The sequence below is a fragment of the Carcharodon carcharias genome, chromosome 25, assembly GCF_017639515.1.
Source record: "Carcharodon carcharias isolate sCarCar2 chromosome 25, sCarCar2.pri, whole genome shotgun sequence".
In the NCBI taxonomy this organism is placed as follows: Eukaryota; Metazoa; Chordata; class Chondrichthyes; order Lamniformes; family Lamnidae; genus Carcharodon; species Carcharodon carcharias.
Window position 1 is genome coordinate 26,645,157 of NC_054491.1, and position 26,933 is coordinate 26,672,089.

The 26,933-nt window shown below is 44.2% G+C and overlaps 2 protein-coding genes across 6 annotated transcripts in view; one reads left to right on the forward strand and one right to left on the reverse strand.

The window, feature by feature from the left end:
• LOC121269557 (rho guanine nucleotide exchange factor 12-like) overlaps positions 1-19,653 on the forward strand; it is a 135,688-nt gene extending 116,035 nt beyond the window's left edge. For 4 of the 5 annotated variants that reach the window (XM_041174238.1, XM_041174241.1, XM_041174240.1 and 1 more), the window contains 7 exons: positions 4,580-4,660; positions 5,821-5,918; positions 6,847-7,095; positions 8,412-8,867; positions 9,216-9,466; positions 16,953-17,016; positions 17,798-19,653. In XM_041174238.1, the coding sequence (XP_041030172.1) occupies positions 4,580-4,660; positions 5,821-5,918; positions 6,847-7,095; positions 8,412-8,867; positions 9,216-9,466; positions 16,953-17,016; positions 17,798-17,808 (1,210 nt within the window). In that variant the 3' untranslated portion in view covers positions 17,809-19,653. The remainder of the gene's footprint in view (positions 1-4,579; positions 4,661-5,820; positions 5,919-6,846; positions 7,096-8,411; positions 8,868-9,215; positions 9,467-16,952; positions 17,017-17,797) is intronic. The other variant, XM_041174242.1, reaches the window with a different exon arrangement.
• Positions 19,654-21,437: 1,784 nt separating this feature from the next.
• tecta (tectorin alpha) overlaps positions 21,438-26,933 on the reverse strand; it is a 112,203-nt gene continuing 106,707 nt past the window's right edge. Inside the window, exons 22-24 of the mRNA XM_041174284.1 lie at positions 24,342-24,432; positions 21,854-21,973; positions 21,438-21,538 (exon numbers count right to left, since the gene is read on the reverse strand). Of these exons, the coding sequence (XP_041030218.1) occupies positions 21,438-21,538; positions 21,854-21,973; positions 24,342-24,432 (312 nt within the window). The remainder of the gene's footprint in view (positions 21,539-21,853; positions 21,974-24,341; positions 24,433-26,933) is intronic.

Below are 26,933 nucleotides of genomic sequence, written 5' to 3' on the forward strand. Positions count from 1 at the left end.
TGCCTTCAAAATGCTGAAAGATGATAACAGGGTAAATAGTGAAAGATTGTTTTTATTGATTGGTGAATCAGTAACCTGGAGATACCAGTTAGTTATAACTAGAGGATGAAGAAGGAAGTTGGAAGAATTGTTCAATGGGATATGAAATGCTTTACCGAAAGTAGTTTTTGAGATGGCAACTGGAGCGTTGTTTTAAAGGAAATTGAGCTGGTTATCCGGCTGGAAGAGTGTTAAAGGATACAGGGAAAAGGCAAGGAAATTGAATTAGACTAGACTACTTCAAGTAGCACTGACACAGCTACAGTTGTAAGCCATTTAGCCTTGAACCTATGCCATCATTTAGTCAAATTAAGGTTGATCTGTGAGAGAGCTCCATATACCAGCTTTTGTCCCATGTCCCTTTGATTACCAGAAATCTATCAATCTTAAGTTAAAATTAACAATTGATCCAGTGTCATTTGCCATTTGCAAAAGAGTGTTCAAAATTTCTACCATCCTTTGTATGTAGAAGTGTTTGCTCATTTCGCTCCTGAAAGCTCTGGCTCTAACTTTTAGCCGATGCCCCCTAGTCCCAGACTCCCCAACCATCGGAATTACTCTATCTGTTCACTTTAATATCTTGAAAGCTTCAATCAAATCATCCTTTAAGCTTCATAATCCCAGGGAATACAGCCCTAGTTTGTGTAATCTCCCCTCTTAGTTTAACCCTTGGAGCCCAGATGTCAGTCTGGTAAAAGAACGCTGCATTCCTTCAAGGTCAGTATTTCCTTCCTGAGGTGCGATGCCTAGAATTGTTCTCAACGCTTCAAGTGTGGTTACAGCAGGGCTTTTTATATCTGAAGTGTGACTTCTAAATATGAAGGCAAGCATTCACTTAGCCTTTTTGATTATTTTCTATACCTGTTCACGACATTCTAATGATCTACACACCTGGACTTCCAAGTCCCTTTGGACCTCCACTGTTTGTAGCTTTTCACCATTTGAAAGAACTCTGTTCTATCCCTTTTGGGTCAAAAATGGATGACCTCCCACTTGCCTAAGTGAAATTCATTTGCCAGTTTGATCCATTTGTTTAAACTATACAATATCTCTTCAGATTAATTACTAGCACAGATAGAAATTAATGGTGAAGAAAGAGATGGCAGAGTAATTAAACAACTACTTTAGACCTGTCTTCACAGAGGAAGACACAAATAACTTTCCAGAAATACTAGGGAACCAAGGGTCTAGTGAGAAGGAGGAATTGAAGGAAATTAGTATAACTTAAAAAAAAAAGTTCTGTAGAAATTAATGGGACTGAAAGCTGATAAATCCCCAGGGTACTAAAGGAGTAATCTACATCCCAGGGTACTAGAGGAGGCAGCCATGGAAACACTGGATGCGCTGGTTGTCATCTTCCAAAATTCTGGAACAGTCCTAGCAGATCGGAGGGTGGAAAATGTAACCCCACTACTTAAAAAAAAAGGAGGGAGGGAAAAACAGTGAATTACAGACTAGCTAGCCTAACATCAATAGTTAGGAAAATGCTGGAGTCTATTATAAAAGGTGTGATAACAGAACACTTAGGAAATATCAACATGATTAGACAAAGTCAGCGTGGATTTATGAAAGGGAAATCATGTTTGAGAAGCCTACTGGAGTTTTTTGAGGACATAACTAGCAGGGAGAAGCAGTGGATGTGGTGTATTTGGATTTTCAGGAAGCTTTTGATGAAGTCCCACATAAGTGTGTAAAATTAAATCACATGGAATTGGGGGTAATATATTTGCATGGATTGAGAATTGGTCAGCAGACAGGAAACAGAGTAGGAATAAATGGGTCTTTTTCAGAGTGGCAGGCAGTGACTAGTGGGGTACCGCAGGGATATCAGCCTCAGCTATTCACAGTATATATCAATGATTTGGATGAGGGAACCAGATGTAATGTTTCCAAACTTGCTGATGACACAAAACTAGGTGGGAATGTGAGGTGTGAGGAGGATGTAAAGAGGCTTCAAAATGACTTAGACAGGTTGAGTGAGTGGGCAAATACATGGCAGATGCAGTATAATGTGGATAAGTGTGAAGTTATCCACTTTGGTAGGAAAAACAGAATGGCAGAGTATTATTTAAATGGTGATAGATTGGGAGATGTTGATGTACAAAGGGACCTGGGTTTCCTTGTACACCAATCACTGAAAGCAAGCATGTAGATGCAGCAATCAGTTAAGAAGCATATGGGATGTTGACCTTCATTTCAAGAGGACTTGAATACAGGAGCAAGGATGTTTTACTGCAGCTGTACAGGGCCTTGGTGAGACCACACCTGGTGTATTGTATGCAGTTTTGGTCTCCTTACCTAAGAAAGTATATACTTACCATAGAGGGAGTGCAGTGAAGGTTCACCAGACTGATTTCTGGGATGGCAGGATTGTCGTATGAGGAGAGATTGGGCCGACTAGGCCTGTATTCACTGGAGTTTAGAAAAATGAGTGGAGATCTCATTCAAACATATAAAATTCTGACAGGGCTGGACAGACTGGATGCAGGAATGATGTTTCCTCTGACTCGGGGGGGGGGTGGTGGGGCAGTGTCTAGAACAAAGGGTCACAGTCTCAGGATACGGGATAGGCCATTCAGGACTGAGACAAGGAGAATTTTCTTCATTTAGTGGGTGGTGAACCTGTGGCATTCTCGACCCCAGAAGGCTATGGAGGCCAAGTCACTGAATACGTTTAAGAAGGAAATAGATTTCTAGATAATAAAGGTGTCAGGGGGTATGGGGAAAGAACGGGTGTATGACGTTGAGATAGAGGATTAACCCTGATCATATTGACTGACAGAGCAGGCTTGAAGGGCTGAATGGCCTACTCCTGCCCCTATTTTTTATGTTTCTATATAATGGGTTTGATCTAATCACCATTATAGAGACGTGATAGCAAAATGACCATAGTTGTGAACAAAATATTCCAGCACACTTGACTTTTACAAGAGAGAGGCAAAATGGAAAATGAAGAGGGTAACTCTGATACAACAGGATGGGATAAAGACAGTAGAGATCTTGGCTCAGAAAATTAAGAAGTACAATCTGTTTGGGTAGAATTAAACAAGGGGCAGAAAGCACTGGTGGGATTTGTTTATAGGCTCCCTAACACTATTTGTAATATTGAACAAAATGTAACCCAGAAAATTGCAGATGCATGTAATAAAAATATAGTAATCAAGGGGGACTTTAACCTGCATCTAGACTGGGCAAACTAAATTTGCATTGTGGAGGATGTGCTCATGGAATGTATACAAGATAGTTTTCTGAATCAATATGTTGGGGGAACAACTAAGGAAGAGACTATTTTGGATCCTGTATTATGAAATAAGAAAGGGCTAAATAATAATCTTGTATAGGGGCCTCTAGGGAAGAGTGATCAAAATTAATAACCTTGGTAGGAAAAACAGAAATACAGAGTATTTCTTAAGTGGTGAGAGGCTGGGAAGTGTTGAACTTCAAAGGGATTTAGGTGTCTTTGTTATTGAGTCACTGAAAGCTAACATGCAGGTACAGCAAGCAATTAAGAAGACAAATAGTATGTTGGCCTTTATTACAAGTATAGGAATAAAGAGGTCTTACTGCAATTATATAGAGCCTTGGTGAGAGAGTATTGTGTACAGTTTTGGCCTCCTTATCTAAGGAAAGATATACTTGTCATAGAGGGGGTGCAATGAAGGTTCACCAGACTGATTCCTGGGATGAAGGGATTGTCCTATGAGGAAAGATTAAATAGACTGGGCCTTTATTCTCTGGAGTTTAGAAGAATGAGAGGTGATGTCATTCAAATATACAAAATTCTTACAGGGCTCGACAGGGCAGATGCAGGAAGGATGTTTCCCCTGGCTGGGGAGGTCTAGAACCAGGGGACACAGTCTCAGAATAAGGGGCAGGCCATTTAGGACTGAGATGAGGAGGAATTTCTTCACTGAGGGTGATGAATCTTGAGAATTCTGTGCCCCAGGGGGTTGTGGAGGCTCAGTCATTGAATATGTTCACAACTGAGATTGTTAGATTTCTACATATTAAAAAGAACAAGGGATACGGGGATAATGCAGGAAAACAGTGTTTAAGTAGAAGATCAGCCATGATCTCATTGAATGGCAGAGTGGGCTCGAAGGGCTAAATGGCCTACTCTACTCCTCCTATTTCTTAAGTTCTTATGTTGTGTAGGGGCCTCTAGGGAAGAGTGATCATAATATGAAATAATTTAATAATAACTTTGAAAGTGGGAAGTTAATCGCTCGGCTAAAAACATTTTTTAACAGTCACAACACGCTTTTAGATGAGTGCATAAGGTTAGAGATTTCCAAACCATTACAATTGTCAGGACAGAATCTCCAACAGCTTTTAAAATAGAAGGGGGTACATATTTTAAAAGCTAAAACTAAAAAGGCCATGTAACTAAGCAGATAGCTATATCGGAGAGCTAGCACAGACATGATGGCATGGAAAGCCTGTTTCCATTTGGTTAACAGTCAGTAACATTAGGTTGGCTGTTTCAGGTGGGATTTTAAAATGCTGTTTGGTGACTGATCTTTCCCTGCTGGATTTACAGGTGGCAATATTTAATCACACAGACTTCAGGATCTATTAAAGCACCAAGCCACCATGTGATCCCCGAGCCAGCAGTTACTGAGTAAGTACTTCAGCCGTGTTGAGTTAGATTACTGAATGCTAACTTTCAAAGAGCAAATGGAATCAGTTTAAAGCATAATAAATGCAATGGCATAATAGGCATAGCCCAATAATATTGTACAGCTGAAGAGCAGATCCAGCTATTGTCTAACAGCTGCTGGGTGCAGGGAGTCTGTGGGGAGCAGGAGAATCCCAATGTCACAAGTCCCTTTATGAAGACGGAGCTTTATTAATATCATGGTAACAAAGGCTAGTGGCATTTTCGCTTTCTAGAAGGAGACGTCACAGTGTAACCAGGTTGGGTGATTCTGTGACTCTGCAATGGTGCAAAAACAATTTTTTTCTTTATTCTTCATGGGATGTGGCTTCATTGGTAAGGCCAGTGTTTATTGCCCATCCCTAATTGCCCTTGAACTGAGTGTCTTGCTCAGCTGTTTTAGAGGAGAGTTAAGAGTTAACCACATTGTTGTGGGCCTGGGGTCACATGTAAGCCAGAGCAGGTAAGGACAGCAGATTTCCTTCCCTAAAGGACATTAATGAACTAGAAGGGTTTTTACAACAATCAGTGATAGTTTCATGGTCACTATTACTGAGACTAGCTTTCAATTCCAGATTTATTGAGTGAATTTAAATTCCACCAGCTGCTGTGGTGGGATTTGAACCCATGACCCAGAGCATTAGCCTGAGCCTCTGGATTACTAGTTAGTGACATGACCACTGCACCACCATCTTCCCCAATCTCTGCAATTAAATGGATGCAGCCACTCAGAGCAGAATGGAACCGTCTCTGATCCGAGGAATCACAGTCTCTTCCTTCCCTATCTTCCAGACCCACAACCCTCACCTCCCAGAAGCATTTCCCTCCAATTCTGCCCTCTTGTGCTTCTGTCCGCCTCTGCACCCACTATTGGTGACCATGCCTTCAATCACCTAGGCTCCAATGTCAGAAACGCCCTCAGCTACTTCAAATGCATATCTTTGAGTTAGCTTTTGGCACACCTCCTAGTACCTCTTTCTGGTAATGTCTGTATGAAGTGCCCAGGATGTTCCTCTGTTAGTCTGGGATTCCTGAAAGGATGTTCTTTAACAAATAAGATCCTGCCAGTACCAGGTTGGTGGGATTGTTCTCTAATAAATTTAATGCTCAGGCATTTACCACAGGAGTGAGCAAGAGGACGAGGAGAATCTGAGCACAATGCAACAAAGTGGATCAGGCAAAGTTCCAGGAAGAATGTTGGGCAGCAACGAATCACCACAAGGTACTAAAATCTATCAGAGATTAAATTGTTTATGAAATATACCTGAATCAGAACACGGGTGCGTTCACATGTGACTCGACGCGGGTGTTTTAAGTGTTTGTGCTAAACATATGATACTTTCACTGCAAGGATAATTAGGCTGAACTAATTTTGTTTGTTGATACCTATAAATACATTGAGCTCTGAGAAAATGGAATGTCTTAAATGTGACTTGACTTAGAGCATCTGTTCTGATGGTTTGCCTTTGGATCCTATACAATATTATTGAAGGAGGAAGGATATGTTTCGGTTCTGAGCAGCTTTTGGCTGTGGATCCTTCAACCTAGAAATGGCCCTGATTCTTGGTGCATTTATCTTCTGTCTGCCTCGAATCCTCCATGTAGTTCATGCATATCAAAGGATGAGGGAACATTTGATACTCGGGTGCTGAGAGGGATTGGGATACACCCGACTGAATCTTGAATAGATTACCAAGCAAATGATATTGTTTTAAAGCTCAGGCCTTTTACTGCCGTCTTAATATGTGAGCTTCTGTCCTGTATGTTTAATTTCTGTAGATAAATCTGATTAATTAACCCGGGACTTGATCAGACTTCTAGACTGATTTAGGGAAAAACCAAGTGTAGGGCATTAATGGTCTGGTGTTGTTTGAGAGCATAAAAATTGCAGGGTGTGTGCAGGCAGCATCTTCTCGTCATAGTGGGGACAGATCTCCTGACAGGAAATGTGAGAGAGATTTTGTGAACAATGGCTTACCCAAATACGCTCCATTAATATCACATTGTGACTGGTTGTGGCATTGTGTTACATGATATTGCACATGGGTATTTATTGAAGGCCAAACAGGGGAGTACAAGCACAGGATAAAGCAGAAAAAAATAATACCATCTGTTTTGAGGGGTGTAAATAACTGGCAAATGCATTGCAGGTAAAGAGATGCCATCTGTGACTGATGACACTCTGAATCTCTCAACGTCCAACAAGCAGAAACCTCCTGCAGTCACCTCGATGCAGGAGACAGATGAACAGGCCAGACACATGCGGGAGTATACCAGCCTCCGCAGACCAGCTGCAGGGCAGACCCCTTACAGAAACACTGAGCCGCAATGTTCGAGCCAGGGTCGGTCTTCAGCCTCATCGCTCTCCTGCTCCCAAGCAGAGATTGCACTAACAAACCGTAAGTAAACACCACACATAGTCGCATGTGTGAAGAGCAAGGTGCCACTTGGGATCAGATCTGAGCCTTTTCCAGTACTGGGCACCACAAGCAATGATGTGCAGTCTCTTTATCAGTGAGAGCTTTCAGAAAGTTTCGTTCCCTGCTAACACTCATCCACATAATAAATGGTGGGATTCTGAGAAGCATGAAGGAACAGAGTGCGTGTCTACAGATCCCTGAAGATAGCAGGACAGGTAGAAGAGGTGGTTAAGAGGGCATAGAAGTCTTTATTAGCTGAAGTGTAGAATATAAGAGCAGGGAGGTTATGCTAGAACTGTTTAAAAGACTAGTTAGACTGTGGCTAAAGCACTCTCTACAGATCTGGTCACGACATTATATGAAGGGTGTGTTCACACCAGAGAGGAGCCTACTGAGGATGTGCAGGATTCTAACTATAAGGAAAGATTGCAAAGGCTGGGTTTGTTTTCATTGGAGTAGAGTTGTATAAAATTATGAGGGGCCGAAATAGAGTGGATAGGAAGGATCTATTTCTGTTAGCAGAGAGGTCAATAATCAGTAAGTTTAGATTGAAAGTAGTTGGTAAAAGGATTAAAGTGGATTGGTGAAGTAAGTTTTCAGCCTGAGGGTAGTAGGGGGTCTGGAATTTGCTGCAAGCCCTCATGGCATTTATAAAGCACTTGGATACGTAACCTACAGCACTACAGCCCAAGAGCTGGAAAGTGGCATTAGACTGCATAACTTCCTTCTGGCCAACATTGACACAATGGGCTCAATAACTCCTTCTGTGGTACTCTTCCATGATAACTTCCTCATCTTACAAGGATGGGGTGGAGAGCGATTGGGTCAGTTGCTCAAATGCAACTGGTGTAAGATGAATCAATTTTTATCCAGGTGTCTGTCAAGTGTAGATCCCACTCCCTGAACACCAGGGTCAGATTTTGGCTTCAATCTTAAAACCCCCATTCAGGCATTGAATACTTGACTGTATAGCTGACGAGTATTGCATGGGGAAATCATTTTTGCATCTGAAAATGTCTCTTAACTAATGAGAGATTTCTTGTGTTTGACAGCATTTAACGTGGTAAGCGAGGAACTCACAGCCACAGGGAGTGATTGAGGGGAATAGTATAGTTGAATCTAAAGGAAAGTTAGATTAGCATTTGAGGGAATAGAGGGTTATGTTGATGGAGGGGGGAAGGATGGGGAGAGGCTCAAATGGAGCATAAATGTTTGCATGGTCTTATTGAGATGAATGGTCTGTTTCCTTGCTGTACATTCTGAATAATTCTATTTAATTCTCTATCCTTCCAAAGTTCACTCCTTGAAGCAATTACTGTCCTTTCACATGCTGAATTTAGAAGATGATGGCAGTGATGGAGGTTCGATTCAGCACGTTCCAGAGGAAGACAGTATCCTGGCATCACTAAAGCAAGGGGCAGAGGGGCCTCTGGACTATGCATCATGTTGTCAAGGTGAGATACCTGACAAAGCTCTGCAGCATCAGCTAGAATTAGCCAATGGGACTCTGGAAGATTCGGAAGCTCAAACAAGTGTTAGTGAAAGGACTAAACTTACCTGTCACTTTACGCTGGAGGCAGGTCATGTTGAGCATAGCACAGCTGAAGAGCATGGCCCAGACTCTACAACGGATGATGGGGGAGAAAGGTTCTATGATGCTCCAGAAGATCATGCAGATGAACACCGGTCACAGGAGAACAGCCCAACTCCCAACAGAGATGAGAGGTCAAAGTCACAAACATGTGTGTCAGGTTAGTATCGTGTGGCCACCTTCTGTGACTATTCTCGGGGAACTGTTCTGACCCTGACAGGTCTGTTCCTCCATGTTGTTCATGAGGGGAAAAGGGACTCTGGTTCTGAATTTCAAAACGTTTTCCATCAAGGCACCCATGGCATTAATTATTTTGTCAGCAGTGTTTCTACATCACCAGTCCATTGGCTGGAAGGTCTTGGTGATTCCAGTGAGAGTTGCATTACTTACCATCAAGTATTGATTAACATGCTTCTAAATACAAGCTCCTAGGTTATTCTGCACTTTAACAGAGATTCTCAGAAGCATTGCTACCTTTTATTAAAGTCGTCCTTATTCATCTTAACAGGAAATTACCTAACCGTGGACAGATTTCTGCAGATAGAGGGGAGCTCCGCTGATGAAACTGACATGTCTGTGCTTCAGTCTGAATGTCCTGCGCATTGTACCACCCAAAGCACAGAAACAAGGGAGAACTGCAGCACAATTGGGCCGTGTAATCCAGAGAGGGAATTCGGACAGCTGCTTCCTTCATTGGATGTACAAAATCAAATCCTCCAGTTGATACACGGCATCGAATCTGCTCTGAAACATTTAAAGGTACAGCACTGAATGGAAGTCTACCCAATCAGCATAGAGTCTACCCAGTCATACCTGACCTTCAGTAGGTCACCAATTAAGGCTATTTCTAGCTCCTTTGATGGAGCTGGTGGATTTTCTCACTGTCTGTGTGACTTGGAGAATGAGTTGGTGTTTCTGTGGTTAATGATAATGTGCACAGATGCTCTTCTGTGTGTTTATAAATGATCATTAGAAGTAGGGTGATTATAGAATCCGGGTAGGTCCCTGATCAGGGCTTGGTTGAAAACTCGAGGGGTGAGAGCCCTGGTTTTTATGATTGACTTTTTATTCTCTTTTCTCTAGATTGATATGTTTCTCATTCTGGGAAAATCAGAATTGAGGGCCATAAATATAACACAGTCACTCATAACTCAGAAGAATCTTCTTTACTCAGAGAGTGATAGGAATGTGGAACTTGCTACCACAGGGAGAGGTGAGGTGAATAGTGTAGATGCATTTATGGAGAAGCTGGATAAACACATGAGGGAAAAAGTAATAGACAGATTTATTGAAGGGGTGAAATGAAATAGCAAGAGAGGAGGTTTGTGTGGAATATAAACGCGAATGGATCTGTTGGGCTGTGTAACCAGATAGTGCAGTTATGTGCTTGGCTGTTAGCTGCTGGGAGTCTGCTTGTTAACTGGCAGTTGAAGGTACTGAGTTAGCAGAGTTTCTGTAACCTTTGGCTGCCCATCCTTGGGGTATGTACATAAGACTGAGGAGCTGGAGTAGGCCATTCAGCCCTTCGAGCCTACTCTGCCAGCCTGTAAGATCATGGCTGATCTGATTGTGGTCTGAGCTACACTTTCATGTCTGCCCCCCATAACCCTTGACTGCCTTGTTGTTCAAAAATCTGTCTAACTCAGCCTTGAATAAGTTCAATGACCCAACCTCCACTGCTTTCTGGGGAAAAGAGAATTCCGCAGACTATCAACCCTCTAAGAGAGAAAAAATTCTCCCCATCTCTGTCTTAAAAGGGAGACCTCTTAATTTTATGTGATTGATATAAAGTTTGAGTAACGGCAAAACCCAGAGCATAGAAGCTCTGCCATTTTTATCTTTCTGTATTCCTTAAATCACACCTCTTCCATTTGAGTTATTGGGTGACAGTACACAGGCTCTGCTATTTCCTGGGAACAGAATGGAAACTGGCCACTTGACATTGGGAATTGTAGGTGAAGAGATTATTATTGATGCTCGATAAACTGAGCCTGAATAATACCTGTGTGCAATCTCTCCACAAATGGAGTCACGCTGTGTGAAAGAGACATCGAAGAGAAGAGAGAAATTGCAAAGAACTTTACACTCTGCACACTGTTCCAGATGGTCACCAGTCTGTGACCTATCCTATGATGCAGAATCTCAATGGGGGGGGAAAATAACAGGATGAAAAGGGATGCAGACTGTAATCCAACCGATTGAGGACAATCATCGTTTCCATGTATTTTAAAATAATGTCGGGAAGAGATATCAGAGGCATAACTATATATATTTAATCATTTGTTATAAAAAGGTGTAGTGCCAGAAAACTGGTGATAGCTAATATAATTCTTATATTTATGAAGGGGGACAGGACATGCCCAGGTAATTATAGACCAAAACAAAAACAGAATTACCTGGAAAAACTCAGCAGGTCTGGCAGCATCGGCGGAGAAGAAAAGAGTTGACGTTTCGAGTCCTCATGACCCTTCGACAGAACTTGAGTTCGAGTCCAAGAAAGAGTTGAAATATGAGCTGGTTTAAGGTGTGTGGGGGGGGCGGAGAGAGAGAGAGAAGTGGAGGGGGTTGGTATGGTTGTAGGGACAAACAAGCAGTGATAGAAGCAGATCATCAAAAGATGTCAACAACAAAAGAACACATAGGTGTTAAAGTTGGTGATATTATCTAAACGAATGTGCTAATTAAGAATGGATGGTAGGGCACTCAAGGTATAGCTCTAGTGGGGGTGGGGAGAGCATAAAAGATTTTAAAATATTTAAAAATAATGGAAATAGGTGGGAAAAGAAAAATCTATATAATTTACTGGAAAAAAACAAAAGGAAGGGGGAAGTAGAAAGGGGGTGGGGATGGGGGAGGGAGCTCAAGACCTAAAGTTGTTGAATTCAATGTTCAGTCCGGAAGGCTGTAAAGTGCCTAGTCGGAAGATGAGTGTTGTTCCTCCAGTTTGCGTTGGACTTCACTGGAACAATGCAGCAAGCCAAGGACAGACATGTGGGCAAGAGAGCAGGGTGGAGTGTTGAAATGGCAAGCGACAGGGAGGTTTGGGTCATTCTTGCGGACAGACCGCAGGTGTTCTGCAAAGCGGTCGCCCAGTTTACATTTGGTCTCTCCAATGTAGAGGAGACCACATTGGGAGCAACGAATGCAGTAGACTAAGTTGGGGGAAATGCAAGTGAAATGCTGCTTCACTTGAAAGGAGTGTTTGGGCCCTTGGACGGTGAGGAAAGAGGAAGTGTAGGGGCAGGTGTTGCATCTTTTGCGTGGGCATGGGGTGGTGCCATAGGAGGGGGTTGAGGAGTAGGGGGTGATGGAGGAGTGGACCAGGCTGTCCCGGAGGGAGCGATCCCTACGGAATGCCGATAGGGGGGGGGTGAAGGGAAGATGTGTTTGGTGATGGTATCATGCTGGAGTTGGCGGAAATGGCGGAGGATGATCCTTTGAATGCGGAGGCTGGTGGGGTGATAAGTGAGGACAAGGGGGACCCTATCATGTTTCTGGGAGGGAGGAGAAGACGTGAGGGCGGATGCGCGGGAGATGGGCCGGACACGGTTGAGGGCCCTGTCAACGACCGTGGGTGGAAAACCTCGGTTAAGGAAGAAGGAGGACATGTCAGAGGAACTGTTTTTGAAAGTAGCATCATCGGAACAGATGCGACGGAGGCGAAGGAACTGAGAGAATGGGATGGATTCCTTACAGGAAGCGGGGTGTGAGGAGCTGTAGTTGAGGTAGCTGTGGGAGTCGGTGGGTTTGTAATGGATATTGGTGGACAGTCTAACTCGAACTCAAGTTCTGTCGAAGGGTCATGAGGACTCGAAACGTCAACTCTTTTCTTCTCCGCCGATGCTGCCAGACCTGCTGAGTTTTTCCAGGTAATTCTGTTTTTGTTTTAGATTTCCAGCATCCGCAGTTTTTTTGTTTTTAATTATAGACCAATCAGCTTAATATCGGTGGTAGGAAAAATAACAGAATCCTGACTAAAGGAGAGAATAGTAGAACATCTAGAAATGAGAAATATATTAATGAATAGTCAACATGGATTTCAAAATGGAAAATTCTGCTTGATCAACCTTAGTGAATATTTTCACAGAATGGAATCACAGTGCAGAAGACCATTCAGCCCAATGTGTCTGTACTGGCCCTCCAAAGGAGCAATTCACCTAGTGCCATTCCCCCACCTTCTCCCCATAGCCCTGTACATTCTTCCTTTTCAGATAACCCAGTTCCCTCTTGAGTGCCTCGATTGAACCTACCTCCAGCACACTCTCAGGCAGTGCATTCCAGGTCCTAACCATTCACTGCATGAAAATGTTTTTCCTCATGTCACCATTGTTTTTGCCAATTACTAATTAAGCTGGGGGATCAACCTGGTTCAATGAAGAGTGCAGGGAGGGCATGCCAGGTGCCACACCAGGCATACCTGAAAATGAGGTGTCAACCTGGTAAAGCTGCAACACAGGACTACCTGTATGCCAAACAACAGAAGCAGCATGAAATGGACAGAGCTAAGCAATCCGTCAACCAACAGATCCGATCTAAGTTCAGCAGTCCTGTCACATCCAGTTGTGAATGGGGGTGAACAATTAAACAACCCACTGGAGGACGAGGAGGCTCCACAAATATCCCAATCTTCAATGATGGGGACCCCAACATATCACCGTAAAAGACAAACGTCTTCAGCCAGAAGTGCCGAGTGGATGATCCACCTCTGCCTCCGCCGGAGGTTCCCAGCATCACAGATGCCAATCTTCAACCAATTTGATTCACTCCACGTGATATCAAAAAAAAAACGGCTAAAGACACTGGATACAGCAAAGGCTATGAACCCTGACAACATTCCAGCAATAGTACTGAAGATTTGTGCTCCAGGACTTGCAGTGCCCTTAGTCAAGCTGTTCCAGTAAAGCTACAATGGCATGTACCTGGCTACTTTGAAAATTGCCCAAGTTTGTCCTGTACACAAAGAGCAGGATAAATCCAACCTGGCCAATTACCAACCCTTCAGTCTACTCTTGATCATCAACAAAGTGGTGGAAAGGGCTGTCGGCAGTGTGATCAAGTTGCACTTACTCGGAAATAACCTCCTAATTGATGCTCAGTTTGGGTTCCGCCAGGGCCACTCAGCTCTTGACCTCATTACAGCCTTGGTCCAAACATTGACAAAAGAGCTGAACTCAAGGGGTGAGGTGAGGTGAGGTGACTGCCCTTGACATCAATGCAGCATTTGACCGAGTGTGGCATCAAGGAGCCCTGGTAAAACTGGAGTCAATGGGAATTGAGGAAAACTCTCCACTAGCTGGAGACATACCTAGCACGAAGGAAGATCATTGTGGTTGTTGAAGGTCAATCATTTGAGTCAAAGGACATTGCTGCAGGAGTTACTCAGGGTTGTGTCCTAGGCTCAACCATCTTTAGCTGCTTTACCAATGACCTTCCTTCCATCAAAAAGACAGAAGAGGGGATGTTTGCTGATGATTGCAGAATGTTCAGCAGCATTCTTGACTCCTCCGATACTGCAACAGTGTATGACTAAATGCAGCAAGACCTGGACAACATTCAGGCTTGAGCTGATAAGTAGCAAGTTACATTCACACCATATAAGTGCCAGGCAATGGCCATCTCCAACAAGAGAGCATCCAACCATATACCCTTGACATTCAATGGCATTACCATTGCTGAATCCCCCACTATCAAATCCTGGGGGTTACCATTGACCAGAAACTGAACTGGACTAGCCAGATAAATATTGTGGCTACAAGAGCAGGTCAGAGGTTAGGAATCCTGCGGTGAGTAACTCACTCTTGACTCCCCAAAACCTATCCACCATCTATAAGGCACAAGTCAGGAGTGTAATGGATGAGTGCAGCTCCAACAACAATAGAGAAGCTCAACACTGTCCAGGACAAAGCAGCTCGTTTGATTGGTACCCCATTCACCACCTTCAACAGTCATTCCCTCCACCACCAAAGCACCGTAGCAGCAGTGTGTACCATCTACAAGATGCACTGCAGAAATTACCAAGGCTCCTTCAACAGCACCTTTGAGACATGTGACCTCTACCATCCATAAGAACAAGGGCAGCAGATACATGGGAACACCATCACCTGCAAGTTCCCCTCCAAGCCACTCACCATCCTGACTTGGAAATATATCCCATTCCTTCACTGTCGCTGGTCAAAATCCTGGAACTCTCTCCCTAACAGCACTGTGGGTGTACCTACACCATGGACTGCAGCAGTTCAAGAAGGCAGCTCACTGCCACTTACTCAAGGGCAGTTAGGGTGGGCAATAAATGCTGGCCTTGCCAGTGACGCCCACACACCATGAAAGAATTTTTTAAAAAATTACCTTAAATCTCTGCCCTCTTGTTTTCGATCCTTCTCCTAAGGGGAACAGTTTCTCTCTATCTACTCTGGTAGGTACCAGATCTCCTGTCAACCTTCTCTTATCCAAGGAAAACAGTCCCAACTCCTCCAATCTATCTAAGTAATTGAAGTTCCTCACCCTTTCTTGAGAAGATGAGAGAGTAGACAATGGTAATGCAGTAGATGCATTTTCATCAGGATTTTCAAAAAGGTGTCCCATAATAATGAATAAGGCCAGAGACTGTGGAATCGGGAGGTAAGTAGCAGAATGGATTGCTAGCTGGTTCCAAGACAGAAAGCAGAGAATGGGAGTGAAGGGTAGTTTTTTTATATTTGTTGATAGTGGGGGATTCAGTGATGGTAAAGCCATTAAATGTCAAGGGGTGATGGTTAGATTCTCTCTTGTTGGAGAAGGTCATTGCCGAGCACTTGTGTGATGTGAATGTTACTTGCCACTTGTCAGCCCAAGCCTGGGTATTGTCCAGGTCTTGTTGCATTTGGACATGGACTGCTTCAGTATCTGAGGAGTCGCAAATGGTGCTGAACATTGTGCAATCATCAGCGAACATCTCCACTTCTGACCTTCTGATGGAAGGAAGGTCATTGATGAAGCAGCTAAAGATGGTTGGGTCTAGGATACTACCCTGAGAAATTCCTGCAGTGATGTCCTCGAACTGAGACGATTGACCTGCAACAACCACAACCATCTTCCTTTGTGCTAGGTGTGACTCCAATCAGTGGAGAGTTTTCACCTTGATTCCCATTGCCTCCAGTTTTGCTAGGGCTCCTTGATGACACACTCGGTCAAATGCTATCTTGATGTCAAGGGCAGTCACTCTCACCTCACCTCAGAGTGGCAGAAGGTAGGAAATGCAGTTCCACAAAGATCTGTGTTGGGAACACTGCTGTTCACAATTTACATTAAAGATTTGGACTTTGGAATCAAAAATACAATTTCTAAATTTGCAGATGACACGAATTTGGGGGGGGTCGATAGTCCAAACCAAGGAGGACTGCAAATAATTTACAGGAGGTCATTAATAAACTTGCAGATTGGGCAAATAATTAGCAAATGAAGTTCAGCCAGATAGATGTGAAGAAGTATATTTGATAGGAAGAATAGGGAATTCTCTTATTAATTGGAAAGTATGAGTCTAGGTGGGGTAGAGGAACAAAGGGATCTCGGAGTATAAATACACCAGTTAATAAAAGTTGTGCCACAGATTAGCACAGCTATAAAAACAAGCACTAGATTTTATTTCTAAAGGAATAGGAATGAAAAGTAGGGAATTTATGCTAAACTAGTATTGAACCTTGGTTACACTACACTTGTTGCACTGTGTTAAATTCTGGATATAGAAAAACTGTAGAGGGTGCAGAGAAGATTTACAAGAACGATACCAGAAATGTGTGCGTTTACATATCAGGAACGGATTGACAGGCTGGGTCCCTTTATCTTGAAATAAGGAAGCTGAGGGGGGTGACCTAATGGAGGAATTTAAAATTATGAAAGGTTTCATGGAGTGGATAGAGAGAGAATGTTTTCTTCTGTGGGGAAGAGCATAACTAGAGGCCGTCAATATAAGATCGTCCAATAGGGAATTCAGAAGAAGCTTCTTTACGCAAAGAATGGTGAGAATATGGAACTTGCTACTACAGGATGTGGTTGAAGTGAATAGTATAAATGCATTTAAGAGGAAACTAAGCAAATCGATGTGAGGGGGAAGGGAAGAGAGGATTATAATGGTAAATTTAGATGAAGAAAGATGGGAGGAGGCTGGAGTGAAGTATAAATGCTGGCATGGAATTGTTTGGCCTAAGGGCTGGGTCTGTGCCATATACCCTATGTAATCCTATGTAACCCTTACTCCGTGTGATTCCAGGAGGTGGAGTTGGAATATTATAGTCAGCAGATCCCGGACTCAGCAACATCGCATGAACGAACGGGTGAGTATCCAATTTGCGCTGCACTCTAATAAACCAACCACATTAACTTGAATTGAAATAGGCTGTACAGAAAGAGTTTAGGAGTCTCCATGTTATATGGAGAGCAGAAATTGCTTTTTGTTACTTTAGTCTGAAATATCTGGTCAGTCACCATGTTTTTTTTCTCTACCCATGGGAGAGATTAGGAGTATATAATGCGAAGTCGCACTATTTCAAGTATAAACACCATTAGTTTGCACGCGCACACGCCTCTCATGCACACTGTTTCAGTTCATACACTTACACCTTCATGGATCTGACCTAATGCATTGAGCTGCAATAACCAGTTTCAGGAGAAAGCCTGAATTATAACAAACAAATTTCACTTAATAAATGCTGTAGTGTGTTGATAAAGCTCATATCATAAATTTGTTACCTATGGTAAACAATTTGAAAACCAGAGTCTGTGATTTTCATGAAAAGGATAACAGAATTGTGGAATAAATTGGGAGAATGTTGTTGAAGTGGGAAGAATGGAAGAGTTGTGGGATATGGTGAAAAGATGGAGTCAAGGGATAGGTGGGTTGAACTCCGGCTGTGACTTGATGCTCCATCGTTGACTATATTCAAAGCTGTGATAGACAGATTTTTGGTTTCTCAGGAATCAAGAGACATGGGGAACAGGCAGGAAAGTGGTGTTGCTATAGAAGATCAGCCATAACCATATTAAATGGTGTAGCAGCCTCGAGAAGCTGAATGTTCTACTCCTCCTATTTGTAATTTTCTTATGTTCTCTCCACAGGAGACAGTTAATGCAGTCTGTTTGGATACACAATCAAGCCAGACTCGGTTTTGGAACATGAATGCTTGGATCTGATCCCTCAAAGCTCCGGCTAACTCTGTACTTTGGAGACATTTGTGGAACCAAATGTTGATTCTGTAAATGCCACTGAGTTCTGCATCATTTTTGGGACGGTCCTGCTGGTTACCGGTGAGTCCTGGTTACCGATGAGTCCTGCCGGTTACCAGTATGCCGGTGCATTCCGGAACGGTTGATATAATCACCTTCCCTTGTGTACACGCACATCTCTCTTGATTATAAAACTGATCTCACTCACCACATCTCCAAAAACCAAATGTACAGAAATTTGGCAGAAAATCAGCTTAGAGTTTGAAGAAATTGAGATGTATTTATTTGTATCCACTTGCAATGATAAATGCAATCTTTTTGTCATAATTTTTATTTTCATAGTCTGTATTGAGCTGATTTGCAGACAAAGATTGAGATATGGTCAATGTATGGAATTCGTGCATTGGGTTCCAACACTGGGGCCAGTGGAATAGATGGAATAGGGGTGTAAGAGGGAGTTAATACACAGTTAGGGTGTGAGAGAGAGAGAGAGATATGACACAGCTGGTGTGTGAGAGGGAGTGTGTTATTGCACAATTTCATAACTACAGCATAGCTCCCGGAAGCCCAAACAGGTTTCAGACCCGTGGTGTATTTGCTGCTGTTAACCTGATCAGCTGTAGAATCAGGGCTCTGGACCAAAGCTGTGTTTTTTTTACAAAATCTTCACTTAGAGAAAAGCAGCAGATAAAAGGACAGATTATTGTTTTAGTCTGTCTGACGAATGGTGAACTTTCCAACCTGTCTTTGCCCTGAGCATGCAGTTTGTTTGCAGTATTGTTTTGAACTTTAAGTACTTGCAAACACATTTACCTGTCACATCATCTGTTATTTTCTCAAATGCTTGTTTCTCACTGACAGGGAAGTGTTGGTATAATAAACTGGGTTTACTAAAGATAGAGCTGGTTTCTGAAACAAGATGTTGGAACTGTTGAATTCATGGGCACAGGAGCTGACCAGCTCTTTCTATCAGAATTTGTTCATGGAATCAGTTGATTTTCATTTAGAGCCTCTCCCTCCCCAAGGACAGTTATAACACAGTAAGATCATCCTCCCAGCCATTCCTCTATCACATATTAGAGAAGCTATAATCAAACCTGCTGTTCCCAGAGACATGCATTTTCTAATTATAATTTCTGTCCCAGTAATTGATTTCAGATGTGACTCTGAGGAGTAACTTCAATGCTGTGATGACCATCAGCCCATAACTAAGCTGGAAATTACCGTCATGTAATTCCTGATGTATTTTATAAAGTGAGCACAGAAGTCGTTAACAAGAGCCAGGCACCCTAATGCTGGATTTCAGTTCAGACTCTGACTGAAACAGTCACTTCCAGCTCTCAAACCATCATTTACATGTGTGAGACCTTGGGTTTATATATAATGCTGATTTGGTTTGACCGCACATTCTAACTCTGCAGATTGCCTCTGACGTGTGTACAGACCTGGTGTACCCCCTATTGCTGCCCTGTACATCGCCCTTCACAATACACTAACCTTGCTGCCTCCCCTAACCTATAGTTTTATTTGTCTCAAGTTTAGAACTTTGACATATTTCATTTGGTTTTATCCAACTTTGTAAAATAGCATCTCGTGTAAGATTTAGCAAAGACATTATGTTACTTGAAAAAAAATATAATTCTGTTTCTGGGATCTGGGTTTTAAAAAAAAAATGTTTCATTATAATTATAATGTTTCAATATAATTAAAAAGCTTGTGGCAGAAAGATTTGCTTCTGTTACTTTTGACCTTGCCTGTGGTTTGTGATTTTTCAGTCTTACCATCTGCTCCTCAAAGCTGCTCAGTGACGGCTCCCTGGATGCCGACTCCGTCTGGGTCATGGCTCCCCGGGCGCCGACTCCGTCTGGGTCACAACTCCCCGGGCGCCGACTCCGTCTGGGTCACGGCTCCCCGGGCGCCGACTCCGTCTGGGTCACGGCTCCCCGGGCGCCGACTCCGTCTGGGTCACGGCTCCCCGGGCGCCGACTCCGTCTGGGTCACGGCTCCCCGGGCGCCGACTCCGTCTGGGTCACGGCTCCCCGGGCGCCGACTCCGTCTGGCTAACGGCTCCCCGGGCGCCGACTCCGTCTGGCTAACGGCTCCCCGGGCGCCGACTCCGTCTGGCTAACGGCTCCCCGGGCGCCGACTCCGTCTGGCTAACGGCTCCCCGGGCGCCGACTCCGTCTGGGTCACGGCTCCCCGGGCGCCGACTCCGTCTGGGTCACGGCTCCCCGGGCGCCGACTCCGTCTGGGTCACGGCTCCCCGGGCGCCGACTCCGTCTGGGTCACGGCTCCCCGGGCGCCGACTCCGTCTGGGTCACGGCTCCCCGGGCGCCGACTCCGTCTGGGTCACGGCTCCCCGGGCGCCGACTCCGTCTGGGTCACGGCTCCCCGGGCGCCGACTCCGTCTGGGTCACGGCTCCCCGGGCGCCGACTCCGTCTGGGTCACGGCTCCCCGGGCGCCGACTCCGTCTGGGTCACGGCTCCCCGGGCGCCGACTCCGTCTGGGTCACGGCTCCCCGGGCGCCGACTCCGTCTGGGTCACGGCTCCCCGGGCGCCGACTCCGTCTGGGTCACGGCTCCCCGGGCGCCGACTCCGTCTGGGTCACGGCTCCCCGGGCGCCGACTCCGTCTGGGTCACGGCTCCCCGGGCGCCGACTCCGTCTGGGTCACGGCTCCCCGGGCGCCGACTCCGTCTGGGTCACGGCTCCCCGGGCGCCGACTCCGTCTGGGTCACGGCTCCCCGGGCGCCGACTCCATCTGGGTCACGGCTCCCCGGGTGCCGACTCTATTACAGCATCTCTTCAATCCCTGTGGCTGTGATCAGCTTTGTCCTCTATCCAGGTAACAGATTGGAATGTGTGCAGCAGGTGAGTGTGGTTTGAATCCATGTCATTTTAACAAATCCTTCGTGAACTGGATTAATATTTTTGTAATGCAATTCCTGACATTTCTTTAATTCTACAAGTAAATGGACTTTGCAACTGATTGGTTTGCATTTAGATCAGCATGTAGGGACATGCTACCAGTCAGTCAGCGGCTCCCCAAAATTAATCGAACCCAACTCCACAATGCTTATCCCCATCATTAGCACCTGGATTTCTCCCATCCACTGACACAGCTCTCCCTACCCAATCTGCCCTGTGTCAACATGTGTACGTGTTTGGAATTTGCTTTCTAATATGAAGGTTAATGAAGCTGAGATGGTTTGAATTAGAATGAGCCTAAATTCTAATGACAAATTCTTTATTTTCAAGTTCCTACACTTAGCAAAAGGCTGAAATCCTAAAACTCAGAACAGTCCAGCCTGTACCTCACAGTAAAAGAGCGAGTTCTCACTCAGAAAAATCCGTGTCACAATCCTGACATAGCTGTACTTCACTACAGAAGTAATACTTAATTTTTAAATAAAACAAAATAAAGTTAACCTCACATAAATTCCCCAACAGTCCAAAAATGCATTGCTCCTTAAATTCTGGTGAATGCCACCACATTCCTGTTCCCATTGGCGATTCTTCCATCTTCACTCCTGCTACAGTTTCGGGTTTTGTGCATTTGTCAATAACCAACCAAAGATCTGAGTGGCCACCAGAAGCATGGGTAGAATGGCTGGCTCACTACAAGCACTCAAAGCTGCAGAGAGACAGAGACAGGAAATGGTTAACTTCAGGCAGTGTAAAGAGTTAACTCATAGATGAGGAACACATCAGAGGTTAATCCATGAATCAGCATAGTGAAACTTGCCTTGTACGATCTCCTGGGGATGGGTCACTGGGATCAAACAGCCTATCAGTTAGGCTGCTGTCATAGACCTTCAGCCGCTATTCCCATCGCAAAAGTAGCCATCCGATCTCCTGCTGGCGCCAGTCTAGCACATCACCCGCCGGAGCCAGTGACAGTGTTAAGCCCAAATCTAAGACTAGAATTTTTGATTTCCCTATAGCCTACCTCGGCAGTGTTTTCCATCCCAGTGCAAGAATCCAGTGATGCAGCTGCAGACTGCGTGTTCCACTTGACTTGTGCAAATCTGTTCACAGCCGCCATTGTCCTCCTCACACCAATCAGCTGCTGCACAACAAAGGGGAACGTCACAACCAGTTTCATCAAACCTCCGGGCTTCCTTCACATCCAACCACCCACTGCCTTCATCAACACTTGTACAGCATAACTCGGCTCCAGGGACAATACTGGAATAGTGCAGAAAGACCCATGATTTTCAGTGGCTCACAATTCAGACCATAAATATGGAATTGTACTTACACTATGAATGTTCTCGTTTCCCACAGTGGATCTGCTGCTGAAACCCTCATCCCAGGCCTTTTTACCTTTTTATTCATTCATGGGATGTGTGCTCCGCTGGCTGGGCCAGCATTTATTGCCCATCCCTAATTGTCCTTGAGAAAATGGTGATGAGCTGCCTTCTTAAACTGCTGCAGTCCATGTGGTGTAGGTACACCCACAGTGCTGTTGGGGAGGGAGTTCCATGATTTTGACCCAGCGAGAGTGAACGAACGGCTGATATATTTCCAAGATACTGAGTGATTTGGGGGTGTTCCCATCTATCTGCTGCCCTTGTCCTTCCAGATGGTAGTGCTTGTGGGTTTGTAAGGTGCTGTCTAAGGAGCGTTGGTGAATTCCTGCGTGCATCTTGTAGATGGTACACACTGCTGCCACTGTGTGTCGGTGGTAGAGAAAGTGAATGTTTGTGGATGGGGTGCCAATCAAGCAGACTACTTTGTCCTGGATGGTGCCGCACTTCTTGAGTGTTGTGGGCGCTGTACTCATCCAGGCATTTGGGGAGTATTCCATCACACTCCTGACTTGTGCCTTGTAGATGGTGGACAGGCTTTGGGGAGTCAGGAGGTGAGTTACTTGTTGCAGGATTCCTAGCCACTGACCTGCTTTTGTAGCCACAGTATTTATATGGCTAGTCCAGTTCATTTTCTTATCAATGGTAACCCCCCCAGGATGTTGATAGTGGGGGATTCAGTGAAGATAATGCCATTGAATGTCAAGAGGCAATGGTTAGATTCTCTCTTGTTGGAGATGGTCATTGCCTGGCAACTGTGTGGCATGAATGCTACTTGCAACTTGTCAGCCCAATCCTGGATATTGTCCTGGTCTTGCTGCATTTGGACATGGACTCTAGACTCAACTATTTGAACACTCTCCTGGCTCCCATCTTTCACCCTCTGTAAACCCCTGTGCTTGCTGACCTACATTGGCTTCTGATTAAGTAATTTTTAATTTTCCATCTTTATTTTCCATTTCCTCCATTGGGATACCTGTGCTGCTGTCCTGAGTATCCCATATTTTAATCACTCCACTATTGGCAGCCGTGCTTTGAGCTGTCTGGACCCTAAGCTCTAGAATTCCCGCTCTGTCTTTCTCATTTAAGATGCTCCTTAAAACCCAGCTCTTTGGCCAAACGTTTGGACACTTGTTCTGAAATGACTCAGTGTTAAATTTTATTTGATCACAGTCCTATGAAGTGCCTTGGGCTGTTTCACTCTGATTAAAGATTATATGGAATCAAGTTGTTGTACCTTAATTGGGTGGGGGTGGTGGGTGGGAGGTGCTCTTTCCTCACACAGGATCAAACCTTCATTGAAAGATGACCTGTCTCCACTGGCCAGCCAGCACATGGGGTATTCCTTGTGGAGACCATCATGAGGCATTCTCGGGGGCACAAAGCCCAACTTTATACCAGCCCCTGTCTAAACATTAGATCAGCTACATGAGAGGTGCATCAACAGCTCTGAAACTAATTAGCAGTACTCAATACATGTCTGTCTTTGCCTATGTCTTAGGAACATAGGACTTAGGAGCAGGACTAGGCCATTTGGCCCTTCGAGCCTGCTCCACCATCTGAGAAGATCAAGGCTGATGTGATCGCAGTCTCAACTTCACTTTCCTGTCTGCCTCCCATAACCCTCGATTCCCTTGCCTATCAAAAACCTGTCTAACTTAGCCTTGAATAATTTAAATGACTCAGCCTTCACTGCTTTCTAGAGAAGAGAATTCCACAGACTAATGACCCTCAGAGAAAAATATTTCTCATTTCCATCTTAAACCGTGTCCCCCTAGTTCTAGACTCTCCCAAAAGAGGAAACATCCACCCTGTCAAGTCCCTTCAGGATCTCATATGTTTCAATCAGATCACCTCTCATTCTCCTAAACTCCAATGGGTAAAAGCCCAACATATTCAACCTTTCTTTAGAGGATAAGCCCTTTGTTCCAGGAATGAGTTGCGTGAACTTTCTCTACCCTAACCCTAACACTTTCCTTCTCTGTTTCAGTTACTCCCTGTATATTATCTCTTTTACCTTTAACCGAGGAGGTGTCACATTGTTGTGATGACAGGAGCTTGTTCCAGGAACTGTAAAAATTGTAAATGGCTCAGTGTACAACATGAGGCACCAACAGTTAAACTAACCTCTTCTCCTGATGGGTCCAACAGAGAGAATCTGATCTTTTGAGGGTGACCAGTTGTCATTGGAGAATCTCCTGCTGTTAGGAGGACAAGTCTATAGGGACCAACACAGAAGGATTTGGTTAATGTGCCTCTCAGCAGCAACTCCATCAGAAACCAAAGAGGTGTTTAGGTACCTATGACTTCTCTTATAGGGTTTCTTGAATTCCCTTACTCCATGCCCTTTCTATCTGCTTGGAAATATGTCCCCTCAGGATTTGGCTTTGGGGATTTCCACATCGGTTCCATTACAAGCTCCTAACAAAGTTGCAAGTGTGTGCGCACACTTCACTGGCCTGGATTCTCACCGAATCGGAATGACTCGGAAGCCCTTTAAAAATGGCAGGCAGGTCCCGATTCTAGGATTCCCGTGCCCATTCCCGGGCTGTCTCATGTTTGGGATTGCCTTTAAAGGGTACAGACTGGATCCTGTCAAAAGCCTGCATCCGGCACTCCCAACCTGGTTGGCTCCATTGCAGCAATAAACATATCCTACTCCTCTGCAATTTTCATGGAGTCAGGCCAGGTTTTTAAAAACTCATGGTCCACAACCCCTTGAAGGAATCTTGAACCGTAGTCTGTATGAGGGGGACTTTTTAAAAAGTATTTATAAAGTAAATGCAAAAGGTCCTCCTCATGCCCATTGACCCACCTTACGTTGTACAGAACCAATTGATCCAATAGTGACAGAAGGATGTTTTTTTTTAAAAAAAAAACAATTCATTCATAACTTCCTACTATGTTGAAAAAAAAAGCCATTTCACAACAAACCACAAGAACATAAGAAATAGGAGCAGGAGTAAACCATTCGGCCCCTAGAGCCTGCTTCGCCATTCAATGAGATCATGGCTGATCATCTTGTGTTTCAATTTCCACATTCCCATCTAACCCCGGTAACCCTTAATTCCCTTACCTAACAAGAATCTATCTACCTCTGTCTTAAAAATATTCAATGACCCCGCTTCCACCATCTTCTGAGGCAGAGTTCCAAAGTCGCACAACCCTCCGAGAGAAACTTTCTCCTCATCTCTGTCCTAAAAGGGCGACCCCTAATTTTAAAACCGGGCCCCCTACTTCTAAACTCACCCACCAGAAGAAACATTCTTTCTACATCCACCTTGTCAAGGCCGTTCAGGATCTTTTATACTTCGATCAAATCACCCCTTAGTCTTCTAAGCTCCAGTGGAAACAAGCCCAGTCTGTCCAACCTTTCCTCATAAGACAACCCACTCATTCCATGTATCAACCTAGTAAAAACCTCCTCTGCATTTACATCCTTCCTTAAATAAGGAGACCTGCACATATTATTCAAGGTGCAGGCTCACCAATGCCCTGTATAACTGAAGCATAGCATCCTTACTTTTATGTTCAATCCCTTTCATAAATAAAAGGATAGCATTCCATTAGCCTTAATTACTTGCTGTACCTGCATACTAACCTTTTGTTACTCATGCACCAGAACACCTCCCTCCATACCTCAGAATTATGCAGTTGTTCTCCATTTAGGGAATACTGTGCTTTTTTGTTCTTCCTACCAAAGTGAACAACTTCACATTTTTCCACATTAAACTCCATTTGACAGATCTTTGTCCACTCACTCAGCCTATCTATCTGCAAATTCCATGTCCTCTTCACAACATATTTTCCTACCTATCTTTGTGTCATTTGCAAATTTAGCTACCATGTCTTTGCTCCACTCATCTAAGTCATTGATATAAATTGTAAAAAGTTGAGGCCCCAGCAGAGACCCCTGTGGGACTCCACTCATCACATCTTGCCAATGTGAAAAAGACCCATTTATGCATACACTCTGCTTCCTGCCAGCCAGCCAATCTTCTGTCTATGCTAATATGTTAACCCCACACTATGCGCTTTTATTTTCAGTAATAACCTTTGATGTAGCACCTCATCAAATGCCTTCTGGAAATCCAAGTACAGCACATCTAGAGGCTCCCCTTTATCCACTGCACATGTTACTCCTTCAAAAAGCTCCAATAAATTGGTTAAACATGATTTTCCTTTCACAAAACATGCTGACTCTTTCCGATTGCCTTGAGCTCTTCTAAGTGCCCAGCTATAACCTCCTTAATGATCAATTCTAACAACTTCCCTACAACAGATATCAAGCTAACTGGCCTATAGTTTCCTGTTTCCTGCCTCCATTGAATAGAGGGGTTACATTTGCTACTTTCCAGTCTGATGGAACCTTTCCAGAATCGAGTGAATTTTGGAAAGTTATCCCCAACACATCGACTACCTCATAAGCCACCTCTTTTAAGACCCTAGGATCAGGACCCGACGACTTGCCAGCCTTTGCAGCTCCATCAATTTGCTCAGTACCATTTCCCTAGTGATTTCAATTTCACCAAGTTTCTTTGTCCCGTTCACCCCCTGATTTGCAGCTATTACTGGAATGTTTTTTGTATCCTCTAGTGAACACAAGCAAAATATTTGTTCATTTCATCCACCATTTTCTTATTATCTACTATTAACTCCCCACTGTCACTTTCTAGAGAACCAACACTCACTTTATTTTTTTCTTTTTTAAAATACCTG